This window comes from Pipistrellus hanaki (assembly GCF_964339955.1).
Source record: "Pipistrellus hanaki genome assembly, chromosome: 16".
Classification (NCBI taxonomy): domain Eukaryota; kingdom Metazoa; phylum Chordata; class Mammalia; order Chiroptera; family Vespertilionidae; genus Pipistrellus; species Pipistrellus hanaki.
This window is the reverse complement of record NC_140518.1, coordinates 10,930,701-10,956,293: the sequence shown is the minus strand read 5'-3', so window position 1 is coordinate 10,956,293 and position 25,593 is coordinate 10,930,701. Positions and strand designations below refer to the sequence as shown.

The 25,593-nt window shown below is 56.9% G+C and overlaps 1 protein-coding gene across 4 annotated transcripts in view; it reads right to left on the bottom strand.

Annotated features, from left to right (window-relative positions):
- ABCC3 (ATP binding cassette subfamily C member 3) overlaps positions 1 to 20,778 on the bottom strand; it is a 39,523-nt gene extending 18,745 nt beyond the window's left edge. Inside the window, exons 1-14 of one of the 4 annotated variants that reach the window (XM_084863379.1) lie at positions 20,644 to 20,778; positions 9,770 to 9,946; positions 9,310 to 9,435; positions 8,956 to 9,093; positions 8,044 to 8,169; positions 7,770 to 7,831; positions 7,018 to 7,149; positions 5,744 to 5,935; positions 3,200 to 3,377; positions 2,962 to 3,123; positions 2,401 to 2,493; positions 1,044 to 1,247; positions 786 to 932; positions 315 to 402 (exon numbers count right to left, since the gene is read on the bottom strand). In XM_084863379.1, coding sequence (XP_084719505.1) covers positions 315 to 402; positions 786 to 932; positions 1,044 to 1,247; positions 2,401 to 2,493; positions 2,962 to 3,123; positions 3,200 to 3,377; positions 5,744 to 5,935; positions 7,018 to 7,149; positions 7,770 to 7,831; positions 8,044 to 8,169; positions 8,956 to 9,093; positions 9,310 to 9,435; positions 9,770 to 9,946; positions 20,644 to 20,688 — 1,870 coding nt within the window. In that variant the 5' untranslated portion in view covers positions 20,689 to 20,778. The remainder of the gene's footprint in view (positions 1 to 314; positions 403 to 785; positions 933 to 1,043; positions 1,248 to 2,400; positions 2,494 to 2,961; positions 3,124 to 3,199; positions 3,378 to 5,743; positions 5,936 to 7,017; positions 7,150 to 7,769; positions 7,832 to 8,043; positions 8,170 to 8,955; positions 9,094 to 9,309; positions 9,436 to 9,769; positions 9,947 to 20,643) is intronic. The other 3 variants (XM_084863378.1, XM_084863377.1, XR_014793103.1) reach the window with 3 other exon arrangements.
- Positions 20,779 to 25,593: the final 4,815 nt, after the last annotated feature.

The window sequence follows — 25,593 nt, the reverse complement described above, 5'->3', positions numbered from 1 at the left end:
AGGGGAGGGAGAGGTATGGGGAGCCCTGGGGAAGGGGCCAAGGGGAGAAGGCAGGGAAGCTTGGGGCGCAGTGAGAGAGACAGGAAGTCCTGGGACAGGGGCACAGGGAGCCCCAGGAAAGGAAGGAGAGTGGGGGGAGCCTGGGGAGGGAAGAAGGACAGGAGAACAGAGAGAGGAGGGCAGAGGCAGGCGTAGAGCTAAAGATATGAAAGAGGAAGCAGAAAGGGGGTCACGAGAGAAAAGTGGAAAGCTCAGAATGAGGGTTTTCTGGAGCAGGGCGGCTATAAGAGCAGCCCAGGCAGGCATGTCTGGACCTGGGGTGATGGTATTTCTTTCCACACACTGGGGGTCAAGTTCATCTTGGGTCAGGAAATGCTGGATCCGTTTCAGAGACACGCTGGTCTGCAGGAGGGTTTGTGTCAGCCCCGGAAGCCATGCTTTTTCTATCCCCCCTCCACTTCCCCTTACACTTGCCTGGCCCTCAACTTCCTTGGGCTGGAACAGGCCCCATGAAGGCCCAGACACTGGGGGCCCTCCTGTGACTGAGTCCGGGTTGGTGAGAGGAGGTTGTCTCCAGAACTCAGGTTTCCAGGGACCCGACCTGACCTCCTCTGACCCCAAGTGACCCCTGACTCTAATGACGTCATTCAACTTCGAACAATGTCTTCAACATGTCGGATGGCCCCCTCCTGATTCCAGTAACTCTCCTTGATTATCCCCTGCACCCGAGTGACCCCAACAACCTGCCCTGGCTCCAGCAGAACCCCCAGCCCTCCTGGGGTTACCTGGGTCAGGCCGCTGATGAGCTGCGGCAGCATGCTGAGGGGGTTCTTTAAGATATTGAACAGAGACACGGACACAAAGGCCTTCTCAGCATCCAGCACGTTGTCGGGGCCCACAGACACGTACACCCCGAGGGTGATGAGGGTCACCTGGAGAGCCATGGGGGGTGGGTGTCAGGGCGGGGTGTGCTGGGCCCAGAGGCCTGGGCTGCCCAGGTGGGAGGAGGGGGAGGGGAGGCCAGCCCGGAAGGAGAGCCTCACCAGGAAGGGGGTGCAGATCCAGGTGAAGATGGAGATGGCGTGGAGGTAGGCAGCCTGGCGCAGCAGCCGCAGCTCGCTGTGCCGGATGCCCTCCACCTGCTCCAGGAAGCTGGGCTCCCAGGCGTATAGCTTCAGCACCTTGATGCCCCCCAGGATCTCGCTCATCAGCTTGATGCGCGAGTCCTTGAACTTCATTTGTTCCACCTGTGGAAAGAATGGCCGTGGCAGGCTCCACTCCCCAACCCAGACCTCCATCCACAGGGGCTGGTACCTTCCAGGCACTGGCCCAGGCTGCAGCCGGCAGGCTGCTCATTATCCCTCCTCCCTCCTCCCTCCTCCTCACGGGGCCTGTGCTGCACCTTAGCCTGGAAGGCCCAGCCCCATCTCCCCTCTCCTCCCGACAAAATCCAGCTCCAGCCTCGGTACCCGGGTCCTGGTCCCTCCCAGGCAGCATCCTGTCCCCTCCCTGGGACTCTAGGGCACATTGTACTTTTCTTTTGTCCCCAGCGAGATCCTGTCCCTAATCCAGGGCACAGCCCCTCTTTGTTGAGCGCCTACTATGTGCCAGGCCACGTGCTCTCAATGATGAACAACTCAAACAAGGCCCCAGCCTTCATGAAGCTGACAGTTTGATGGGGAGGCAGGTGGGAAGTAAACAATCACCTAAATAAATGCCTAATAAATTGGTATGGGTGCTCTGAAGGGAAGCCACGGGATCCGGTGAGAGTCCGGGAAGTCAGAATATGTTGGGAGGTGGGAAAAGAGAAGGAGTGGGACAAGCAAGGGAGGGACAGCAGCTCAGGGAACAGTATGTAAGGTGGCCCAGAGGTATGTAGACCTCAGTGCTTTGGAGAAACATAAGAAGGCCAGACTGGCTGAAATTTGGCCATATCCCAGGGGGTCGGGGTAAGGGCTTGCAAGGTGATCAGGGGACCTGATAGGAGGTCCCAGGGATTCTGTCATTTATTCGATGTGCAGAGGGAAGCGACTGAAGGCTTCAACATGTGCTTGCATAAAATAAAGGACCGGATGACTGGCTATCCACAGGCAGCACAGGGTGGCAGGAGAAGCGCTCGTTAGAACAGAAGATGCAGGTTCAAGCCCTAGCTCTGCCTGACGAGGGGCTGCCAGCATCTCTCTGGGCCGTGGCTCCTCAGCTGCAAAATTCGCATTTCCCCCCCCTAAAACCCTGTCGGGGTTGTTGTGAGGCTAGAGTGAGCTATGGGTTTGTGAACGCGACTGGTAGCTATCCCTAGTGAGTCAACAAAATAACCGAGGGGCCCCAGGTGAGTGAATGCCCTTCCCCAGCACCGGGCCAGGTGCCCCGGGCAGAAGCAGCACCTGTGACAGTGCCCACCTGTAAGGTACGCATCTTCATGGCCACAACTCCATTGATTGGGATCAGCAAGACCATGAGGGCGACGCCAGCCAGGATGGAGGGACCCAGTTTCTGAGGAGGCACAGGGTGGTAGATAAGACAGATAACCAACGTATATACGCAGACAGAGCCCAACAGATAGAGGCTTATTGATCTGAAACATGGAGATGGACATAGAGAGAGGGCCTAAATGCCTTCCCACAGGTGCGGTCAGCCACCAGCTAATGACAACAGAGAGACACAGACAGGCAGACACAGAGGGATGGCCACACACCCAGGAGGGCAAATACAGTCAGACAGGGACAGTCAGTCCCACACACTCTGCCTCCGAGTCCCTCTTCTCTTCTCTGGGATCTTTGAGAAGGATAGTCATCCAGGTTGGAAAGACTTGGGTGCAGGCCTGACCCCCACCCCAAATATCTGAGGAAGCTCTTGTGTCCAGGAGGCAGCCCCTCCACGGACCCAGGGAACCCTCCCTCGCCCTTTCTCAGCGAGGTCAAGGTCACAGGAAGGGAGCAGGAGTCGGGGTCTGAGAATCACCTGCCAGAGGAAGTAGATGGCCAGGACGATCTGCAGAGGGCCTGACCACAGCATGTTGAGGAAGGGGGCAATGTCCGTGATACGCTGGGCATCCACTGACATGAGGTTGACCAGTTCTCCCACCGTGGACTCACGTTTCACGGAATTGGTGATGACCAGAGCCTGTAGGTAGACAGCAGGTGATGAGCTGCTCCCCAAGCCAGGCTCCCCAGCACCCCTGTGCCCTGCCCCGGCTGACCTTCCTGTAGATGACGCCTATGATCCCCGTGCGAAGCCTCAACCCCATCACAAAGATGCAGTGGTAATACTGGTGCAAGATCAGGGTCTGCATCACGGAGCACACGAACATCAGCCCGGCCACCAGGAAGCCCCACCAGGTGGGGGCCGTGGGGTTTGAAATAAATCTGATCAGGATGCTGCGAGGGCGAAAGAGAAGCATGAGGGTGGGGAGGGAGGGCTCCCAGGCTGCTCCCTCTCCTGCCCCCCCCTTTCCCTCTCAGCCTCCACTCTGTCCCCAGCTCTGAAACCTCTCAGGTGGGGGCTGCTTCCCACCCCCCAGACCTGGGGGACTTAGCCCAGTGCTGCCTCAAGTCCATGACCCTCCATCCTCGCCCCCTTCTGCCTTCACCTCCTTTTCTATCTCCTGTGGCTCCCACTGCCCCTTCCTCCTCTCATTCTCATCAACAGCCTCACCTGCCTGCCCGTCTTGCCTGCTTGGACCACATGGCAGGAAGTGATGCCATGTGTTCCTGGATTTGCCCTTCCTGTGCCTCCCCAGAGCCTATGGCGTTGACCATACAGATTCTTGCCCCTCAAATCCATCCTCTCCAACATCTGCCAACCCCAGTGCCCCCTGGTGACCTTCTCCAGGGCCCTACCCACCTCCTCTCCCACAGCCCTCTTTACTTCTCTAATCTTCTGACCCCTCCCCCTCTCTGCCCCTCTCAGCAGCTCCTCACTTAACTCATCCGCTGAGAACTCCCCACCAACCTTCGGTCCATGTGGCCAAGACTCAACTCACCACCGTGCCCAGTGCCCAGCCCCCTCCTCCCCCTGAGTTCGTCATCTCAGCAAAAGGTCCATCGTCCTCCAGTCACCCCGGCCAGAACCCAGTCACCCTTGACGCTTCCCTCTCCCTGGCACACCACACCCCTCCCCCACCTCCAGCGTCGCTTTGGAATCCTATCTCATTCCTGGCCTGGGCTCTCCCTACCCTGCCCGGCCCACTTCCATCTGGCCACCTGCCCTATGTCCCCCACACCACCGGCTGGGAACCCTTCCAAACGCAAAGCGGGTGCCCCGCCCCGGCCGCAAATCTTTCCAGGATCTCCCTCTCCCTTTGTGTTTTTTCTGCCCCTCCCTCTGCATTCCAGCTCTTTGAAACACCTGCAGTTCCTGAGTCATGCTGTCTCAGGCCTTTGCCACTTCCCCTCCTTCCTCACCTGGCTCCCTAACCCCTGCTTGTCCTTCCAGGTCTGATAACCTCTCTGGCCTGCAAATGTCCCTTGCTCCTTCCCAAGCTGGCCTCTTCACCCCTCCTGGGGTTGTCCGGACACCTACTACACCTCTCATGGGTTTACACACTGCTTTCTCCCATAAGACGTGAAGACTGCCAAAACCGGTTTGGCTCAGTGGATAGAATGTCAGCCTGTAGACTGAAAGGTCCCAGGTTCGATTCCGGTCAAGGGCATGTACCGTGGTTGCGGGCACGTCCCCAGTGTGGGGTGTGAAGGAGGCAGCTGATCGATGATTCTCTCTCATCGATGTTTCTAACTCTCTATCTCTCTCTCTTCCTCTCTACAAAAAATCAATAAAATATATTAAAAAAAGAAAAAGAAAAAAGAAAAAGACACGAAGACCATAGCTCGTTAGATGTCTGCATCCCTAGCATCTGGCACCATGTCAGTACCCTGGGGCTCAATAAATACTCAGTGAATAAATGAGTGCATGAATGGAGGGGTGAGGAGTTGGTGGCTCGGCTGCTAGGTAGCACTCTTTCCCACCCCCTCATTTGAGATCTCCTTCAAGTCCAAGCCCTGTGACGGAGGAGAGAGCTAGCGTCTAGAAAGAATGCTGGAGCTGGAGATCAGAGCCCTGCACTCCAATCCATCTTGGCCAGCTGTGTGCCCTTGGGCAAGTCACTTCACTCGCTGAGTTTTTGCTTCCTCGGTTGTTATTTTGGTTTATTTTGTTAATCCTCATCTGAGGATATTTTTCCATTGACTTGTAGAGAGAGTGGAAGGGAGGTGGGGAGGTAGAAAGAGAAACACCTATGTGAGAGAGACACATGGATTGGATGTCTTCTGCATCCAGGGGTGCTGGGGAGGAGCCTGCAACCGAGGTCTATGTCCTTGACCAGGAATCAAACCCAGGACCCTTCAGTCTGGGGGACAATGCTCTATCCACTGAGAAAACCCGGCTAGGGCTGTGTGTGTGTGTGTGTGTGTGTGTGTGTGTGTGTGTGTTTTAATTTAGTTTTTTGCTTCTTGTTTGTAAAATGGGAATAGGGACACTTTGTAGGATTTAAAGAATGTAAATGCATTCACCAGGGAGCCTGGCACACAGTATGCACCTGGCAGATAGAAGTTGGATGTGAATGGGGACACGAGGCGAGAGGCATGGCCATGCCGAAGGGCACACAGAAAGTGGAGAGAGCCCCTCTGGTTCCGGGCTGGGGCTCTTCTCACTACATGTCCTCCCATCCTCCGGGCTCAGTCCTCAGGGACGGCCTGCCCTCCCCCTGCCCAGGGAAGGGCTGCAGCGAGAGGGAGCGGGGTGAGACCTGAGCAGCTGCGGGTTGACGAAGGAGAGCAGGTCCTGGATCAGCATGAAGCATGTGCTGATGGTGAAGCCGGGGCCGAAGGTGACCAGCAGTGCCCGCAGGAAGGAGGGCTTCCGGGGCCTGGGCCGGCCCCCCAGCAGCTCCTCATCCTCACTGGCCACTGTCTTCCCAGATGCCGCTGCGGCCTTGTGTCTGGTCAGGGAGGAAGGAGCCATGGGTAGGAATGGAGCCAAGTGCCTGGGGTGAGTGGGGAGGAGAGGGGAGCTGCTTCCTTGACTTTCAGGACTGGTAGGGGGATGGGCAAAGTGACTGTCCGGGTAACTCTCCAGGAGACTCTGTCCTCAGGTGATAGGGGGGGGTGAGTGGCACCCTAACTGCTGTCTAAGGACGGTAACCCAGCAATGCCAGCCTCCGGCTTGCTGCTGCCACCCAGGGAGGATGCTGAGGGGAGGGATGCATGGCCTAGTCACTGGGGAGCTGAGCAGGGAGAGGGTAGAGGTGACATGGAGATGCCAGAGGAGTGACTATGCAGGCTGGGGGGCTTCCCAGAGGCTCCCAGCCTCGGAAGAGGCTGACCAAACACAAGCCTGCAGCTCCTCCAACAGCCAGGTGGTAATCAGCGCTCTGACTGAACATCACTGAAACCCTGGGGAAGGGGCCGTCCCCGGGTCAGCAGCGGTAGGGAGGGAGGGAGGACTCAGAGCCCCAGCTCTTGGCCGGTCAGGAGGCCAGAGACAAGTTTCCCGGTGGGAGACTGCCAATGGGAAGGTTTCTCAGCTGGAGGGCCATCTTCTCCTCCAACCCCTGCCCCTCCTGAGGGAAGTCCCTGGACTCCGCCCTTCACTCGGGCCTAGTGGTGCAGTGGTGAGAGCAGTGGGGCCAGACAATGGGGTGTGGATTCCAGCTCTGCAGGCCTGCCACGACCAATGAGGGGAAGGGACTTTGGGTGCCCCATTAAGCCTCTGTGTCCCCAGCTGTAAGGAGGGGACAACAGAATGCACAGCGTAGGGCTGCTGGAGACTGAGCTCCTCTCAGTGCTCAGGGCCGTGCCTGGGGTAGCATCAGTGCTCCGGAAGTGGCAGCCATTCTCTGGCCTCAGCAGAGGCGGGGAGAGCTGGCCCACCCAGGCCCGAGGGTCCCTCCTCAGGACCTCCTACCCCTGTTCTTCTCCTTACCCTCTCCCTGCAATCATCCCAGGCCCAGCAGCCTCCCCTCAGGAGACCAGGTGCATGAAGGGGCCGGGGGGAGGGGTGTGGGGACGGGGAGGGCCTTACTGTGCTGCCTGCTTTTGCTGCTTCTTCCAGGCCTCCAGCAGTCTCTGCACCACCACCTCGGAGCGATTCTCCTTGTTCAGGGACCAGAGGTCCTGGTCTTCCAGGGGGCGCCGGTAGCCAAGGATGGCCAACCTGGTTGGTGGGGGAGTGGGGGGGGGGGGGGGGAGCAGAGCTTAGCAGCCTGGAGCTAGAACCAGGGTGTCCAGAAGGAAGGGGCTCCCTAGGGAGGTGTCTCCTTCATTGCCACAGGGAGCAGGCTGAAGGCCACGGCCTCCCATCCCAATTCCTATCTCAGCCCCCTTCTCTCCCTCTTCCCCAGATGCGCCATGGACCCCTGGGGCTGGTGATGAAGTGCACGCTGGCTGGGGCCCTCTTCAATGCAGCACGGTTAGCGAGCTGCCACTCAGGTCTCAGGCACAGTTATCCTGCCCAAGCCACTCTGACGGGCGGTCAAGGAGATGCCAGAAGAGCGCAGAGCTAATGGAGGGCTCTTTCCAGCCCCTGGGCCTGTCCTCGCCACCTGCCGGATGCAGGGCTGGCCTGTGGCCTTGGCACTCAGCCTCCAGCCCTAACAAGCAGGCTTCCCCATCCTCTCCTGCCCCGTGGCCACTGAGGAGGGGGTCTGGGGCAGAGGGCCCAGCCAGGCCCAGCTCCGCAGGCTCCTGGACTTCCAGCCTGCTCCCCTTCCTCCCTCTCACCCCCCATCTCCTGGAGCCCTCCTCCGGCCCAGCCTAGAGGAAGAGCAGACTCACTTTGTGAACCACCAGAAAGACAGGCGGGAGAGGAAGCCAGCATCCGTCTCCGGGCAGGGGTTCTGGACGGGGAGAGCAGGACGGGGGAAATCAGGGGCGCCCGCACCCTCCCGGGCAGCGTAGAGGGAGGAGGGCCCCTCGCCCTCCAGCTCCAAGCCCAGGTGGCACGTGTGGAGGTGACCTGGGCTTGGGAGGGCCTGGAAGGACTGGGAAGGGCTGGCTGAGGGCTGGGCGTGGAAGCTCCACTCCCACCCAGCCTCCGTGGGACACTCACAGGGTCCACGTTCTTCGAGGAGAAAAGCGGTGGCTTCTCCCTGAAGCAGGACAGGATGAGGGCACAGAACACCAGGGTGAAGTAGATGTAGAAGGTGGTGAAGCGGAAGGGGTCCAAGATCTTGCCCTGGGGGGACAGCGGGGAGGAGCATCAGAACACCAGGCTCCTCTGGGGGGGGGCGGGGAAGAGGTGGGTCACGAGGGGCCTTTGTTCCGTGAGGACTTCCCCTGCCTCAGGCGTTGTGCCAAGCACCTCGCCCACATCACCTTGTCCAGCCTCCCTTGTCTCCCCTACAAGACAGGAAGCCTTTGACACCTGTTTCCCAACTGAGGAAATGAAGCCCCAAAAGGCTGAGGGGTGTGCCCAAGGTCACAGGGAGAATAAGGGGGTTATTCCAAGCCTGTGCTGATCAATATACTTGACAGCCTCCCCCTGAGATGGAGAAATGGGGAGATGCTAGACTGCCTCCCAGGGTTTCCGCCACCCACTGTCAGCCCCACCGCAGACCAAGAGGGAGGCCAGGGACGGAGGAAGGTGGGAAGAGAGGGGAGAACAAGACCATGGGACTTCCAGGCGAGCCAGAACTCTCCAAGCCTGTGTGTCACCTCACAGAAACCGGCCATGGGTGGAGGCTACAGAACAGGCCCCTGCACTCCCACGATTATCCACCGAGGGCCCCACTCCCCTGCGTTACACTGGTCCTCCGCTGGACACCCCCCCCCCCCCCGTTCTGTTCTGCTTCCCTGCAGAGATACAGTAGGTAGAGGACAACACAGAAAGGGCTGAACCCCAGGGGAGTCCTGGGAGCCAGCGAGGGGCAGAGAGGAAGGAGCCGGGGACCAGCAGTGACCTTGACCCTGAGTTCACCTCCTAGACAGGTGTGGATGGGCAGGTGCCCCTCTTCCTCCTTACCTCCATTGTGGCTGAGAGGATCTTGGAGCGGAAGGGGATGATGGCACAGACCACACACAGGAACCAGAAGATGATGAGGACCCCCGAGGACTGCACCCCCTGCAGCCGCTCGTACTGGATCAGCAGGGTGGCCAGCAGCTGTGCGCGGAGGGCGGGGGAGGCGGGGCTGGAGCACACACATCTGGACCTGCCTCCCTTCCGCCCCTGCCCGTGGTCAGATGTCTGTGGGGTCACTCCCAGCCTCTTCCCACTGCCAAGGTGTCCAGGTTCTCCTCAGAGCCCATGGTTCCCCTACCACAACCCCATGACCCACTGGAGACCCGCCCCGACTCAGCTTCCAGGGTCCCCACTGACCATGGTGATCCCCACCACCAAGGGGGTGACAAAGAAGACGGGGGCGGGGGCCCAGCCGTGGACCAGGCCATGGAAGGAGTAGAAGAGGTCAGCCCAGGAGACACACCACAGCAGGACGCCCACGACCTACAGAGAGGGCACAAGTTGGGGGGACAATCACTTCTTGCTCCTGAAGCTACCGGACCGGCCTGGGCCTGGCCCTGAAGGCTGGGGTGGCCCCGAGGGCTGGAAGCTTCTCCAGGGCGGGAGAGCCCTGATGGAAACTCTGCTTGCGCCTCCCCAAGCAGGGGCTGTACCAGCAGGCTGCAGACTCACTTGGCAAGGTGCCCTGGCCCCAGTAGCAGGTGGCGAGGCTGGGAAGTCCTGTCTAGCTGCTGAGGGTGGGGGAAGGGACTCATTCAAAAAGAACACCCCCTCCCGGGGCCCCAGCCCCACCTGCAGGAGAGCCCCCAGCCCTGACCGTCTTGAGCCTGGAGAGGTGGGAGAGGACGATGTAGCCATGGTGGTGGTGCCGCAGGTAGATCAGGTAGCAGGGCAGGGCGGCCCACAGGTAGATGCAGGGGACCCAGGCCAGCAGGGAGTTCTGGAAGCAGGGAGTGAGGTCCGGGGTGTCTGTATGCAAGGACAGGTTGGCGTCCTGGGGGCAGAGGGAACAAGTCAGCGCTCTGGCCACCTTCTGCAGCATTGGGCTCTCCCTCCAGGGTGGTGGCTGGGCCAGAGGGACACTCCATGTGCAGAGGGGGGTGAAGATGAGAGAGTAAGTGTGCCAACAAGCACATGTTGTCCCAAGGGTGAGCTCTCCTGGAGGTCCTGGTTGCCCCATTTCCTCATATTCTCCCTCTCAACTGCGGTGTAATTTAAATACAAGAAACCACACCCATTTAAAGCACATGATCCAATGGGTCTGACAGGTGCTCACAACCGCCAAACCGCCGCCCCAATAAAGACGGAGATTTCACCGAAATCGGTTTGGCTCAGTAGATAGAGCGTCAGCCTGTGGACTGAAGGGTCCCAGGTTTGATTCTGGTCAAGGGCACCAAGGGCACAAACTTTGGTTGTGGACACATCCCCAGTAGGGGGCGTGCTGGAGGCAGCTGATGGATGTTTCTAACTATCCTGTTTTCCCCAAAATAAGACAGTGTCTTATATTAATTTTTTCTCCCAAAGTTTCGCTAGGTCTTATTTTCAGGGGATGTCTTATCTTTCCATGTGCTAGGTCTTATTTTCGGAGGATGTCTTATTTTCGGGGAAACATGGTATCTCTCTCCCTTCCTCTCGGTAAAAAAATCAATTAAAAAAATAAAATATAGATTTCCATCATCCCACAAGCTCCCTTGTGCCCTTTTACAGCCCATTCCACTGGCAACAACTGACCTGCTCGTTGTCATTCTAGTCGTTTTCAAACTAATTTTTTATTTTATCAGAACAACATATGCACATGGCCCACTTTCTCTCTAAGCCTCTTCCAAGAAGGGCCAGAGAGCTTCCCCGAGATTTCAGGCCTCTCCTTTAAAATGAGGGAGGCCAGCCCCACCCCACCCACCTCCCTGGGTGGGTGTAAGCTCAAAGGAGCACCAGGATGCGGAGAGCTTTGTAAATGACCGGGCCTGGGGTGACCAACCATCTTGGTTTGCGTGGGAGTGTCCTGGTTCTGGTGCCAAAAGCCCCGTGTCCTGGGGAACCAGTGAGGCCAGACAAGACCCTCCCCCCCCCTCTTGTCTGGGACTCTAACTCCACCTAAGAGCTTTTTTGAAAGAGATGGAAGAATACACACAAACACGTATTTTACTGAGATTGTCTCCTCCAAGACCATCAATCAACTCATTATTTTTTTCCTTTCTTGCAAAGAATTAGATGTTCTTTACAGAAAGCTCAGAATATATAAACAATTTTTTTTTTAAAACCACCCACACAGCTGAAACTGGTTTGGCTCAGTGGCTAGAGCGTCGTCAGCCTGTGGACTGAAGGGTCCCGGGTTCGATTCCGGTCAAGGGCATGTACCTTGGTTGTGGGCACATCCCCAGTAGGAAGTGTGCAAGAGGCAGCTGGTGGATGTTTCTCTCTTATCGATGTTTCTAACTCTCTACCCCTCTCCCTCCCTTTCTGTAAAAAATCAATAAAATATGTTTTTAAAAAACCCGCCCACACAAAGAAAAAAACAAACAAAACAAAGTAATAAAACACCACCCACAATTTCATCTACCTAGAGAGAACTGTTAACAACTGTTAACCCCACCTTCTAATTTGAAAATTGACATAATTACCATTATTTTTGTAAAGTTATGCATGCACACCATTTAAAAAGTCACTTTATGAAAAAGAAAATGGTACCTTCCCTCATCGCTCGCCCTTTAGCTCCTTTTCCAGGGGTAAATACATTGAAACGGGCTCACTTTCTTCTGGCATCTACTTCCACAGTCTAAGCAATTTGCTTTGACCCTTATTATCTGATTGACTATGATTTGATAATCACTGTTTGCTCTTCACTTTGGAAGGTGAGGCTGTCCTCGTCTCTACACCCTTCCAATGTAGAAACATCACAGAACTTCTGTTAAATAAATATTCAAAGTTTACACTTTTTGACCGTGTATATGTTGTTCATTGCAAAGTTCAACACAACTGGCTGTACCTCTTTCGAGTGGTGTGACCTTGGGGTTGAGTGTAAGGACACTCCGTCCTCATTACTGCCTGCTGGTCTGTTGTGTGAATGGACCCACATATGTATGCATTCTACTGTCACCTCAGCGAGCCCATTAAGCCCGGCCACTTCCATGCCCTCAGGGAGCCTGCCCACAGCTCCCCCTGACTCAGACTGCTAGATCTCCATCTCTCCAGGCCCAACCTGAGCCTCACCTCCTACAAGAAGCCTTTCTGGGGCACTCCAGCCTCCAGAGGGGTTTTTCTTTGCGTCATCCTGCCTGGCCTCGGCAGCCAGGTAAAGGTCCCTTATGTTTCAGTGGCCTTTATGTGGTCGTTAACTGGCTGGTTGGTTCAGAACAACTTCCGGAAGTAGAGCAGAGGAACAGTATTAGGCCCAGCTCGCAAAAGAGAAAAGCAGGCTTCCCGTACTCTGGTAACAGGAGCAAGGACACCAAGCCTTGTGATTCCAAACGGGGTTTCTCCCGGGCCACGCAGGCCTCTGAGCACATCCTCTCTCCTATAGAAACGTGAGCCCTCGAGGACAGACACGAGGCCCTGTTCCCTGGCCCATATCCTCCAACTTCCAGCACAGGGCCAGAGAAGCAGGAGGCGCCCAGAAATGGCCTACGCATGGATTGACATGGGAACCCGAGTTCAAGGGCATGACAGGAAATCCCTGCATGAGTGTGCAAGTCAGTGGCTCTTTGAGGCAGGCGGGGAGTGACCCCGGGAAGAAGCAGAACCTGATGCAGAGGGTCCCGTGAGGGTTGTCCTCACCATGGGCGAGCGAGTGCCTTCGTCTCCCTGAACATCTGTCTCTACGTGTGAGTCATAACGGGCGTGATGACAGCATCCCGGGCAGCTCCCCACGGCACAGTCTCTTGACTCAAACAGGGCAGCGCTTAGGAAAGCCGGCGATGGAGCAAGAGGCCGTGGGGCCTTTGTTTCGATTGCACAGGCACCCTGCACTGTGACAGCAATCGAGAGATCTTGGGGGCGAGAGGGCTCAGTGGCTGCTTTGACCTTCTGGGAGGTCCAGCCTGGGCTCCATTCCTCCAGATAAGCATGTCTCAATCGGGCAGAGTCCTCTCCAGAAGGCAGCGGGGACCCATCCGTGCCTATGTCCTCAGAACTAGGATGTTGATGGGTGTGTTCTTTTTTAAATATATTTTCTTGATTTTTTACAGAGAGGAAGAGAGAGGGATAGAGAGTTAGAAACATCGATGAGAGAGAATCATCGATCAGCTGCCTCTTGCACACCCCCTACTGGGGATGTGCCCGCAACCAAGGTACATGCCCTTGACCGAATCAAACCCGGGACCTTTCAGTCCGCAGGCAGACGCTCTATCCATTGAGCTAAACCGGTTTCGGAGATGGATGTGTTCTGTGCAACAAGCCCAGAACTGAACTCCCGCCCATCCCCTCCCCACCTCGATGGAGTAATGCTTTCCTTCTCCAAGCAAGATCCTCGGAGTCATCCTTAATTCTTCTCTTTCTGTCACACCCCACATTCGCCCCTTCAGCAAATCCTGATCGCTACCTTCAAACGATCAGGGGGAACTAGATGAGAGTGCTGTAGTCGACTGTTCTTATCTACAAAAAGGCAACTTCATCTGGGTCTCCTTGATGGATCCAGAGTCCTATTGATCCTCTCCGCCCACTCTCCCACCTGCCATAGCCCCGCTCCGGGCTCCTGCTCCCACCCCTGCCACTCGCCCGGCAGTCTTTTCCAGCACAGCAGCTAGAGGCAGAGCTTTATGAAATCTAAGCCAAGCAACACTCCCATGTTACTGCTCCGGACTCCCCACGTCACTCAGAGTAAAACTCAAAATCCCCATGTGACCCTCATGACCTGCCTCTCCCACTTTGTTGTTGTTTAAATATATTTTTATTGATTTCAGAGAGGAAGGAAGGAGAGAGAGATAAAAACATCAACGATGAGAGAGAATCGTTGATCAGTTGCCTCCTGCACTACTGGGGATCGAGCCTACTGGAGATCGAGCCTGCCCTTGACTGGAATTGAGCCTGGGACCCTTCAGTCCACAGGCCGACACTCTACCCACTGAGCCAAACGGGCTAGGGCCGTTGTTGTTCTTAACCCTCACCTGAGGATATTTTTTTCATTGATTTTTAGAGAGAATGGGAGGGGGGAGGAACTGGGGGAAAAGAGAGGAAAAAAACATCTATGTGAGAGAGATACATTGATTGGTCCTGCACATGCCCCAAACAGGGCTGGGAATCGAACCTGCAACCCAGGTACATGCCTTTGACCGGGAATCGAATCTGAGAACCTTCAGTGCACGGGCCAACGTTCTAACCACTGAGCAACCAGCCAGAGCTCTTCCTCCTCTTTGACCTTATCTCCCTCCCTCACTCCACAGCTGTCACCCACACAGTTCCCACAGCAACAACTGCTTCCTTAATAATGCGATTGAACAGCTGATGGATCTTACTAGTTCAAGGGCCCCTGCCTGGGCACGGAGGCTGAAATCCCTGTTCACCCCAGCTGGGGACAGATGGGACGAGGACCCTAGAGCCCTCTGAGCCAGCTGGCCACACTGTCAGGGACTTCCCGGCCGCCACCCCCACCTCAGACTTGCTGACAGCCACTATCATCAGAAGAGTAATTACTTCCTTAATCCTGTGGGGTGGGGAGAAGTGGGAGAAGGGATCAACTGACATGTTCATGTATCTCAGCAGAAATGGGGGTGCAGAAAGGGCTCTGATCCCCATTCACATTCAGGGACCTCCTGGGGCTAAAACAGCCGCCTATGGAAGGGCCTGGGTGGGGGGCAAAGCCTGGCTGTGTGTGTGTGTGTGTGTGTGTGTGTGTGTGTGTGGCGGGGGGGGGGGGGGGGGAGGGGGCGGGGAGCTTCTATGGCTCACAGGCCTGGCTGGCCTGGCCACTGTTTTTAAATTTTTTTATATATTATTGATTTTTTTTTTTTTTTTTTTTTTTTTTTACAGAGAGGAAGAGAGAAGGATAGTTAGAAATATCGATGAGAGAGAAACATCAATCAGCTGCGTCCTGCACACCTCCTACTGGGGCTGTGCCCCCAACCAAGGTACATGCCCTTGACTGGTATCGAACCTGGGACCTTTCAGTCTTCTGGCCAATGCTCTATCCACTGAGCCAAACCGGTTAGGGCAGGCCTGGCCACTTCTGAAAGGAGCCATGTGGGCCCACAGCAGCTTCGGTCATTCGAGCACCACTGTGTTCCAGGATTATCACTTCATGTTCACAACCCGGAGACCCTCGGCTGGAAAGTGACCGGCCCAGCTCCCACAGTCTGACATGTGGTGGTGGTGGTGGGGGGGGGGTGAGGAGGAAGGAACCTGGGCAGTCTAGCTCCAGAGTCCCCACCCTGAACCCCGGGTTCTAGGGTCTTTCCTCTGTACCCTGTAGGCAGCCACCCCCACCCCAGTCACCCCCTTGCTTACAGAGCTGAGGGGAAGGGGCAGCATGGAAGGAAGAGACTAGCTGGGTTCTGGGAGCCGGTGCACTAGAAACCTGAATATCCAGTTAGGAGGAGAAAACCAATCGAAGGTTAAGCCTCAATTATCCCTCTCCCCCAGCACCGCCCCCTGCGAGAGCTAGCCCCAGGTGGGGGAGGGGACAGGCCCAGCCACCCAGCAACGGCGGCGCACCCAAGTCTCAACCCTCCCCCGGGATCCGGCTCCACCTGCGGCCCCGGGACAGCCCCACCAGGGTGGGGTGGACAGAGCCCAGGCTCCCGCCTCCCGGTGGGTCAGCACCAGTCCCCGCCGGGACCACCCTCCCTGGGGGCTGGCCTGGTGCCCCGGAGAGCATGTCTCTGTCTGGGGGCCAGCAGACGGCCTTGGCCAAGTTCCCTCTAAATGCTACTTCCCTGAGTCATTTCCTCCCCTAAGTGAGGGAGCAGCAGGCTGGGAAGAAGCCAGCCTGGGGACACAGGGACCAGATCCTCCCGCCAGAAGCCAAGAACTCAGAATTTAAAGTCATCCAGCCCCCAAGTTCACGGTCCCCAGCTGGGATGGAGGCAGGAGGTTCTAGGGGCCCTGGAATCTGCGGAGACTGGTTCCCGAGGGAGGAGCTTTGGTGCCCACCTGCCTCCCGTAGGGGCCCTGCCGATGCCAGTTTCCCACAGCTTCGCGTGCCACCGTCTTTATTTGAGAGTCAAAGTACACTGGAGCCAGTCTCGCCCATTACTCATAAGTTCCGGCAGCCGCCTACTCGCGAGGAAGCGGCCCAGGAGGAGAAGCCTGGGGAGACAGCGATGCCCAGGAGCCTGGAAGTCCGGAGGGACCACCTTCCCCCTTCCCCAAGCCTGAGGCTCGGACTCCCAGAACCGGCACTGGACAGCTAGACCTGAAGGGGGCCCCAGAGCCCACCTCAATTCAGCGGGAGCCCAGAGACAGTCATTTGCCCAAAGTCACCCAACCAGTGGGTGACAGATGGGACTAGCTGGGACAGAGCAGGAGACACAGGGAGGGCTTTGCCAGTACCAGGGGTGGGTAAACAGTCCAGGGGACCGTGAACATGCTGATCCCTGACCCATGAGAGACCCAGAGGCCTTTACCAAGAGCTCTATGTCTGACTCGGGGAGAGGGCCAGGGAGAGAGGTCTGGGTATCTCAGGAAAGACCAGCCAACCTCTCATTGGCCACATCTCCCCTCTTTTTTTTTTTTAAAAGATATTTTTTATTGATTTTTTACAGAGAGGAAGAGAGAGGGACAGAGAGCTAGAAATATCAATGAGAGAGAATCATTGATCAGCTGCCTCCTGCACACCCCCCACTGGGGATATGCCCGCAACCAAGGTACATGCCCCTGACTGGAATTGAACCCGGGACCTCTCAGTCTGCAGGCTGATGCTCCATCCACTGAGCCAGACCGGTTTCGGCTCCATCTTCCCTCTTCCTAGTTGGAATCTCAGGGTGAGACGCCAACCCCTTCTTTGACTTGAATCTTCTCTCTGTCATCCCCACAAATGGCCACTAAGCATGTGCTTGCATAACCCCGTGATGGTGGAGCTCACTGCCCATCAGGCAAACATCGGCATCTTTGGAGAGCTTCAGATGATTGCACAGCCGTCATCAGCCTCCCAGGGGCTTCCTGGGCCATCAGGTCAAGGCTGATTCTGCAAACTGGTCAAGACCTCCTGAGGGTAAACAGCCGGGGCCTCGTCCATGCACTGTCTTCACCCCTGGGCTGCTGCTCAGAGCAGAGAGCCGCCCTCCAGGCAGGGGACAGTAGGGTGCAGCGAAGGAACATCCTCACCTCCTTTGTTCTATCGGCATCTCTGTCTTCATGAGACTTGGGCAATTTGGTCATAATTTATTCTTTTAGAATTTTTTTTCTATATAAATCCCCAAGGCACACTCAGAGACGTTGGTAATCTGCCCCAGAGTAGGTAGAGATGAGAGAGAGATTTTAAAAAGACAAACCATTCACCCAGTACGTGGTGTGTGGGCGCACAGGTGTGGGTCCCCTTGAGTCTGCTACCCTCAGATTCATCTGGGGCTGAAATGGATGGATTTGGCCCCCAAACCCCCAGCAAAGAGCTGAAAAGGGACCCTGCCAGCCCCTTTCTTGTAGGTCTTGCCAGCTCTAACACTCCTTTCTGACTTCATTTCTCTTTCTCATCACTCTTCTTCCCAGGAATGTCATGACCTGCCATCCATAGAGAGTTTTTTCATTCTCAGTATCATTTCACATTCCCTATCTCATTTGATCTCTACAAGAGATAGTTAGGAGATGGGTTATTTTGAAATTTCCCAGGTGGGAGATCAGGCCGAGAGGCAAAGCTGGTGAAGACTTGGTAGAGGACACGCGTGGCTCAGAGGGGCCTGACCCATGCCTACGCTCGCCCCCACGTTCCCACTCCTGCCTCAGGGCGCCCCGAGCTACTTCCCACCAGGTAGCTCCCCGACGAGCCCCTAAAAGAAAAGATTTCGGTGCAGATGTACCTGCATAATAGGAAATGCAAATCAGCGCACCACAAATGCGCAGCCCAGGGTTCCAGGCCTTTTGGGGAGCTGGGCCAGAGCTGAGGCCACAGCTCCAGCCGTCCCTGGCCTCAGACCCTCCCTTTGTCTCAGTTGTGCAAACCTTCGGAGGATGAGCTGGGAACCTGCCTGCTTCCTCCCTGCCCCGCCCTCAGTTGCCAGCCACATTGGGTGCAGCTGGGAACAGCTTTCAGGAGCCAAGAACATCATTGGGAGACGGAGTATAGAGACTGCGGCGAGGAAGAGTCACTTCCCGTGTCCTTTGAGGTATCTGAGCAGACACCCCACAAAGAGGACATCCCTCAGACCTAATATACACTGAGTGGCCAGATTATTATGATCTCTGAACTCATAATAATCTGGCCACTCAGTATATATATATATATTAGAGGCCTGGTGCATGCATTTGTGCATGGGTGGGGTCAGGCCAGCCTGGCCAGGGGGAGGGGACATGGGCGGTTGGCCGGCCTGCCTGCTGGCTGAGTGGACAAACTGCATATTAGCTTTGTATTCTATAGGATATACACTGAGTGGCCAGATTATTATGCGTTCAGAGATCATCATAATCTGGCCGCTCAGTGTAGATGTGGTGACTCCCATGAACCCTGAGGTCCTCAGAGCAGATACACACAGCTCATGAGCCACAAGAAGTTCAGGGCAAGAGGCCCAGAAGCCCAAAGGCCCACAGACAGACAATGGCAAAGTGGAGACCACATGGCAGGGGTCCTGCTTCCCAGACCGGCACCCTGCCATTGACTGTTGTGTGACCCTGACAAGTCCATTCCCTCCCTGGCACCCAGTTTCCCCAGCTCTACATTGAGAGGATGGGCTAGCTGCTCCATGCCCAAGGCTCTGATTCTTGAGTTCTCCAATAACATGGAAGGGTGGCATCAAAGGATCTCTATGCTCGGAACAAGAAGGAAATCCTGAGTATCCCACTCCAAGTTCCTGAAAGCTTGCCTCTGTACAGTCCTACGCTCTCACTGTCCACCCAGGAACAGGGGGCCCTTGCACTTGATGCATGGACACATCTGCCCCTTGCTTTGCAAGCCCTCTGCTTGGTCACCCACACACCATGACCATGCCACAGCCACCCCTGCCAGGCTCAGGTGGGCAGAGAAAGGGCATACAATTTGCCCTTGAATAACTCGGGTTTTGAACTTCCTGGGTCCACTTAGATACAGAATATTTTTAGTTGATCCACTCAGCTCAAACCCACATTGCTTAAGGGTTAACTAGCGGTTGGGAATTCAGGTACTGCATTCCGAAGGCCGACTTAAGTTATGCACAGATTTCAGCTGCATGGGTGGTCAACACACCTGACCACTGCACTGTCAGCGGGACACTCATGAGGGTCAGCTGGACGCTCATGAGCCAAGGGTGCAGCCATCAGACTCTGGCGATGAGGGCCCAGTCCAGGCTGAGTGACAGATGGTGTCCATGTGGGGTGGGCGGGCGAGAAGGGCAGCTCCAGAGAAGCCACATCGTCTCTGGTTAACCCTTGAGTGACCGAGAAAGAGACATTCTCCAAAGATATATATATATATATATTTTTTTTTTAACAGGTGCTCCATTGCCCCGTTTCAAAAATCCATGTAACCCCCACAGACCATTCCACACTCAGCCCATGGTGGGGTTCCTGCCTGTATGTACACACTTATGTACACACACACACACACACTCACCTAGGTAACACAAACACACAAATACACACCATGTAACACACACTGGGCACACACACACACACACACACACACACTAGGCATGTATGTACAAATACTTGACATGGGAAAGGGCTTAGAGCTGAGGTCCAGAGGCCCCGGATTTGGGACCAGCCTATGCCGGGCATTGTCTGGATGACCGCACACAAGCCCTTTACACCTGAGCCCGTGGGTACAATGGAGACACAGCACCACGTGCCTCCCAGGCTGCAGTGAAGGTCAGGGAGCTGCCCTCAGTGGGTGGGTAGCTTCAGGAGAGCTCAGGGCTGACAGTGCATGCCCCTGAGCTCCCGGGACCTGGCGTCAGCGCTGAAAGGGGTTTGGTGTATCCGTTAGAGGAGCTTTTCTAGTCCAGCTCTGCGCTCCTCTAACGAGGTGACTTAGGCAAGTCCCTGCCTCCCGCTGGGCCTGCCTTCCCACCTGTAGGCGGCCGCTGGCCCAGATAATCCTGAGACCTGTAAGGGCCTGCCTCCCTCCCCGGCCCAGGGCAGTGAGGGCCACCCGCTCTCCAGCTGCTCGTGGCCCAGGAAAGAAGGTGGCAGGAGCTCTTTACAAGAAGGGCAGAGTCCAGGGAGCCAACCTCCCCAAATCCCTGGTTGAACAACAACCCTGGATGCCCCGGGCCCCTCCGGGCAGGTGCAGGAGTGCTCAGCCGCCCTGGGACCTGGGGACGGGGTCACCAGGCCCTGGGACCTGGGGACGGGGTCACCAGGCCCGCAGCCGATGGGGAAATGCCCTTCCTGCACCCCGCGGCCAGCCCCAGGCGACGCGGCAAGAGGGGGCGCCTTCCGATTCCCAACGCCACCCACGCGCCCCAGGCGCCCAGCGCCCCGCGGCCCGGCTCCTCCCCGCGGCGGGAGGGATATGGGGCGCCCCGGGGGCGGCGCTGAGCGCGGGCAGACCCCCTCCCGGCGGCGCGCGGCCCCCTCCCCAGGGCGGTCTCGGGCTCGCCGGGGCGCGCTCTCGGACCCGAGACACCTCCTTACCCAGAACTTGGAGCCGAGCTCCCCGGAGCCGCACAGGGCGTCCATGGGCCAGGCGCGCGGCGAGGAGGCGAGCGCGGCGGTGCCGACCCAGCGACCCAGCCCGGGACGCCGGCGCCAGAGCCTCCCCCGCCCCGCGCTCCGCCCCGGCCGGCCCGCCCCGCCGAGCCCAACCCCAGGCCCGCTGGGTCTGATTGGGGTATCGCCGCGATTGGAACAGAGCTTCGCCAGGCTGCAGTCGCTGGGGCCGCGGTGATGGCGGGGGTGGGGAGTCCCGGACACAGTGACAGCCCCGAGTGGCACCGGGGCGCGCGGGAGGAGGCCGCTCCAGGTACTCAGGCTGATGGGACCAGAACGGGTCTGTCTGCAAGGTGCTCCCCCGCTCCCATGTGGGGTCTAGGGAGTCACTGAGACCCGAGAGGGTCCTAGCTAGATTCTGGGAACAGATTCTGGAAAAGGTCACGTTCATCTCTGGGGCTCAGTCTCCTTATCTGTAAAATGGGTAGAGCTTGTCTCCCCAGACCATCCAGAAGGCTGCCCCTCCCCACACGTTTCCGGAGGACCAGAGGACACCCACCGGTAATGTGCACAGGAGAGGGGCAGGGGCAGGGGCAGGGGCAGGGGCGGGGCAGGGGTTCTATGATAGCATCATCCAGATGGCGGCTGCCGAAGAGTCCCTTACATTGCTGCCTTCTGGGGTCCCGGCTCCCTGATCTTGTGGGTGTCGCCTTAGTGTCACGCTGTGCTTCCACTTTCACTTTGTAAATCAATACTTAACTCCTAGGGTTACTTCGAGGGTTCAATGGGAAAGGTATGTAAAACATCAAGCATACTGCAGGCACGCGTAGCAGGCACCCAGCATGTGTTAATTTTATCCATTTCAGCTGGTCAGGGGAGAGGGCGGGCTGAGGGACCCTTCCTCGGCACAGCCCTCCCTCCCTCCCTGTGTTGAGTCACCCCTTGTCTTGCTTACCTGCCCCAGAAGACAGTGGATAAAAACCAATTCTTGTTTACTGCTGTATCCTCAGCATCCAGGACAGCGCCTGGCAAAGTCGGTCCTCAGGGAATGTTTGTTGACTGACTAACCAAGTGATACAGTGGGCAGTTAGACAGACGTGAGCAGAGCAGGGACGCTAGGCCAGGTTCAGAAGGACATCAGGGCAGAAAGTCCCAGATACCAGGCAAAACTGGGTGTTGGGGAAAAGCCCCAAGAGTCTAAACTCAGGATCGATTCTGAAGAACTGACCCATAGCCTTATTCAAGTTCCCAAGAGCTTTAGGAAGAGAAACTTACAAGGGCAAAGCAGCTACTTCCGGGGGTGGCAGGCCAGGAAGAGGCCACACCCCTTCCAGGACAGGGTCCTTTTGACAGGGGGTTCATAGCAGGGCTTATAAACCAGATAGCGGGTAGTTTGTGGACTTCCCCAGAGAACAATGAATCACTAATTAAAAGGAAAGTTAAAGATAACATCGGATAGTGATGACATTCTATACATTCATTAACCTCCTTCCCGGGGGCTGATGTGCATCCTGGGGCAGCATTCCAGCTTTGGGGGTAGTCAGCCAAGCATGAGGTTACGGAGAGTTAAACAGTCGCAAGGAGTTCAACAGTCACAGAGACCTTCACTGCGGGAGCCGTACTGCATCTTTAGAGCGAGTTCCCCTCCACCGGGAAAAGAAGCGTTGTCTGACCTCCCCACCGGGTGACCTCTCCCCTCTAGCATATCGCTGGCCACGATGTTTAGACCCCTTGACCTTTCATATCGCCGATCGTGCGGCTCAGACCTCCCCCCAACCTTGGCTCCCCTGGCATGTCTCTAATCACGTGGTAGACCCCCTGAGAGGAGGAACAAGGGGACCGGACCAAAGCCTCCTATGGTTCCCATACAGGCCCCTTGCAGGACCACTCCCTGAAGCATCAAGGTTCTGGCCCACATCCAATAGTCTTAGGAACAAAGCCTCTGGCCTGCTGACCACAGAGACAAAGCCTGGGCTTCCGTTGTATGTTAGCTCCAGGTCCAGAAAAGCAGCGATGAAAGAGTGGACCAGCTGCTGTGACTAAAGATTCCCCCACCCCGCTCCCCCTCAAGCCAACCAATCAGTGGAGACCATGACACTGACGAGATACACCTGGAAAGCAAATGCATCTTCTATGGAGACCTTGCCTGGGGCCTTTAGATAAAGCCCTTAAGACAAGGCCCCAGCTCTCTCTTGCTCCCCAGAGCACACCCCTACATTCCCCCCTCTTCTCCCAGGTGCGTCTTGTCTTCCTTTTCCCTCAGCTCCAGGGGCCCTTCTTCAGCCTCTGTAACTTGTCCCCTGAGCTCATACGACCCAGCTGGCTCACTCACTCCTACACCGGTGACTTTCTAAATACATGTCTGCTTGTGTTTGCGTCTTGATTCTGAATTCTTCCTTAGCCAAACTCAAGGGCCGAGGTCTAATAGTTGGTGCCGTTCACCTTTAACACACGTAGCTCATGTCCTAAAAGGAGATCGTAGGTAGCAAGGTCACCGTGACCTTAGCACACGCACTATGGGCACTGTCCACTCTGCTTGGAGCGTTCAGAACCAAGAGGAGCAATAATGACCTGTGGGCTGGGCTGCAGCAAAGAGAGGGACTGAACCTCCTTCGATGTGAGTGCCCCAGCCTCAGCCTCCCCCCGCTCCCCCCTCCCCCCAGCTGCCTGCAGCTCCAGGCAGGATGGACAGAGCATGTGCTGCGAGCCTCCCCTGCCAGGGAGCATCCCAGGGGAAGCCAGCTTCCGGGATTTCCTGGCAGGGAGATGAAAAGAGAAGACGATTTCAAGGTACAGCTCTGAGCAGGAATGACAACAGAGAAAAGAAGAAAGCAGAGCGAGGTGGGGACCGGGAGGCCCAAGGACAGGAAACGCTGCAAAGGAGAGTGAGATGGGAACTGACAGGACAAGGAGGAGGCTGTGGAATGGCAAAGGCAGGCTCCTAGCTCTCCGCTCCCATCACTGCCCGATTCCTTTTAGCCCCTGGTGTCTGCTCGGAGGTCTAGAGCACCCCCACCAGCCTCCAGTTCCCAAACTCCGACCTCCCCCTTCTCTGCTGCTTCCTCCAGACCCCGTCCTGGTGGAGGCCACGCTGATCCCACTCCCGGCCCCCAGCAAGGCTGGCTCTCTGCCCGCAGCCTGCACTTGATCTGATTTGGCATGCGTGTAAGCACCGGCTGCTGTGCCCGACTCAGGAATTTCCAAGACAAGAAGAATTAATTAGCTCCGTGGGCCACCGTCAGCATTTCCCACACCTGGGCCGGGGCTAAGACAGTTCCAATGTTCCCTTGCAGAATCCCCACCTGGGCATTCGCTGGAGCTGCCGCCTCTCTCATCTGCTTAGCTGTGCCCTCCGAGCAGGACGCCAGCCGACAACTAAACTCACTTTGGAGAGTGAATTCCCCTCCTAGAAACCGCTGTTTGGATTAGCCCTGGTCCCTGGCCTTAGGCAGGGATCCCTGGGTACCGTGGCTAAGCACTCTGATGACGGGGCTTCCCCAACTGCAGACCAGGCCCTTCCCTGGGCCCCGAGCGCCTGTTTCCTCCTTTGGGGATGGATTACGCAGAGCACCTGTCCATAGAGCACGTCCACCTGTTGGTGTCCTCTCCCTGGCTTGGTACCGCCGCAGAGGGGGCGCTGGGTGGGGTGGCACCCGGTGTAGGTGGCTGGTGCTGCATGTGGTGTCTGATGCCCTCATTCCACTGCTGTCACCAGCCCTACAGGTCAGGCCGCTCAGCTAGCCCAGGAGAGCAGACAGGAGGCCAGGGGGCACCAGGCGGTGATCGGTGGGGACTACGGGTGATGATGGAGGTCTGAGTGGGGCAGGGGGTGAGGAAAAAAGGGACCAGGGCCTGGGAGAAGGAGGGGTGCTCGGGGGTGGGAGGGCAGCGTTATGTCAGGGAAAGGTGGTTTCTGGGAGACTGGGTGATTGCAGAGCCGCAGTGGCCAGCCCATGCACAGGGACCCCTTCTGTTGCTTAGGGTGGGACCTCTCTCCCCACGCAGGGTGCAGGGCTGGGGCTGCTCTAGGCCTCCAGGTGTGCCGAGCTGGGAGCTCATAGGTACATTTCTGTGAACACGGGTGGTATCGCTTTGGGAAAGGCCACGTGGCGAGGCCCTTCGCACCACCCCCTCTGCCCTCCACAGGAGAAGCGGCGGGGTTGTGTGAAGCCAGTGGACTGTAGGTTGGCCAGACTCGCAGAAAGCCTGCCATTTCCTGGCTGTGTGACCTTGGGCAAATCTCGGAACCTCTCTGAACCCACAGCCTCGTGGGGACCTGAGAGCAATGGTGCATCCCTCGCTAGGGTGCTGTGAGGAGTGAGTGAGAGACTGCCGGTGAATCTCAGGTTTGTTTTTAGCACCAGCTCAGCTCACTCCTCGTCCCACAGTTCCCTACCCCCTGACAGACCTTTTCCTAACATCTGGGGGCAGAGGAAGCAGAAGCGGCCAAGCCTGAGGGGGGGGCATACAGCTGCTGACATGATTTCTTTCTTCTGAACCCCCAAGGAGGAGGCTCAGAGCACATGTGCCAGGATGGAATTTCTTACCCCCCGAAGCCCCCACATCCCTGAAGCTCTGAGTCAATTCCAACTCTGCCCCTGGAGGCACTAATTCAAGACCTGCTGCCTCCCCAGCAGCCTCTCCCCACCCCCAGCCTCCTCAGTCCCCCCTTCCCCCCAACCCCCAACCCCTACCCTGCCCCGTATCCTGGAGCAGAATAAAAAGCCATTCACACAAGCATCATGAGGTTAGCATCATTGTTATTATTATAACTGTTGATAAGATTCAGTAGTGCCATCATTTCCATTTCAAACTCTTGTAACGGGACACAACAGTTTCCATCATTGATAAAGAGGTTACATGGTTAGGGGAGAGGCCAGGATTGATCTCCTCCCTCAGAGAGCCACGTTGACGCTGAGGGGTCCTGGGCTGGGA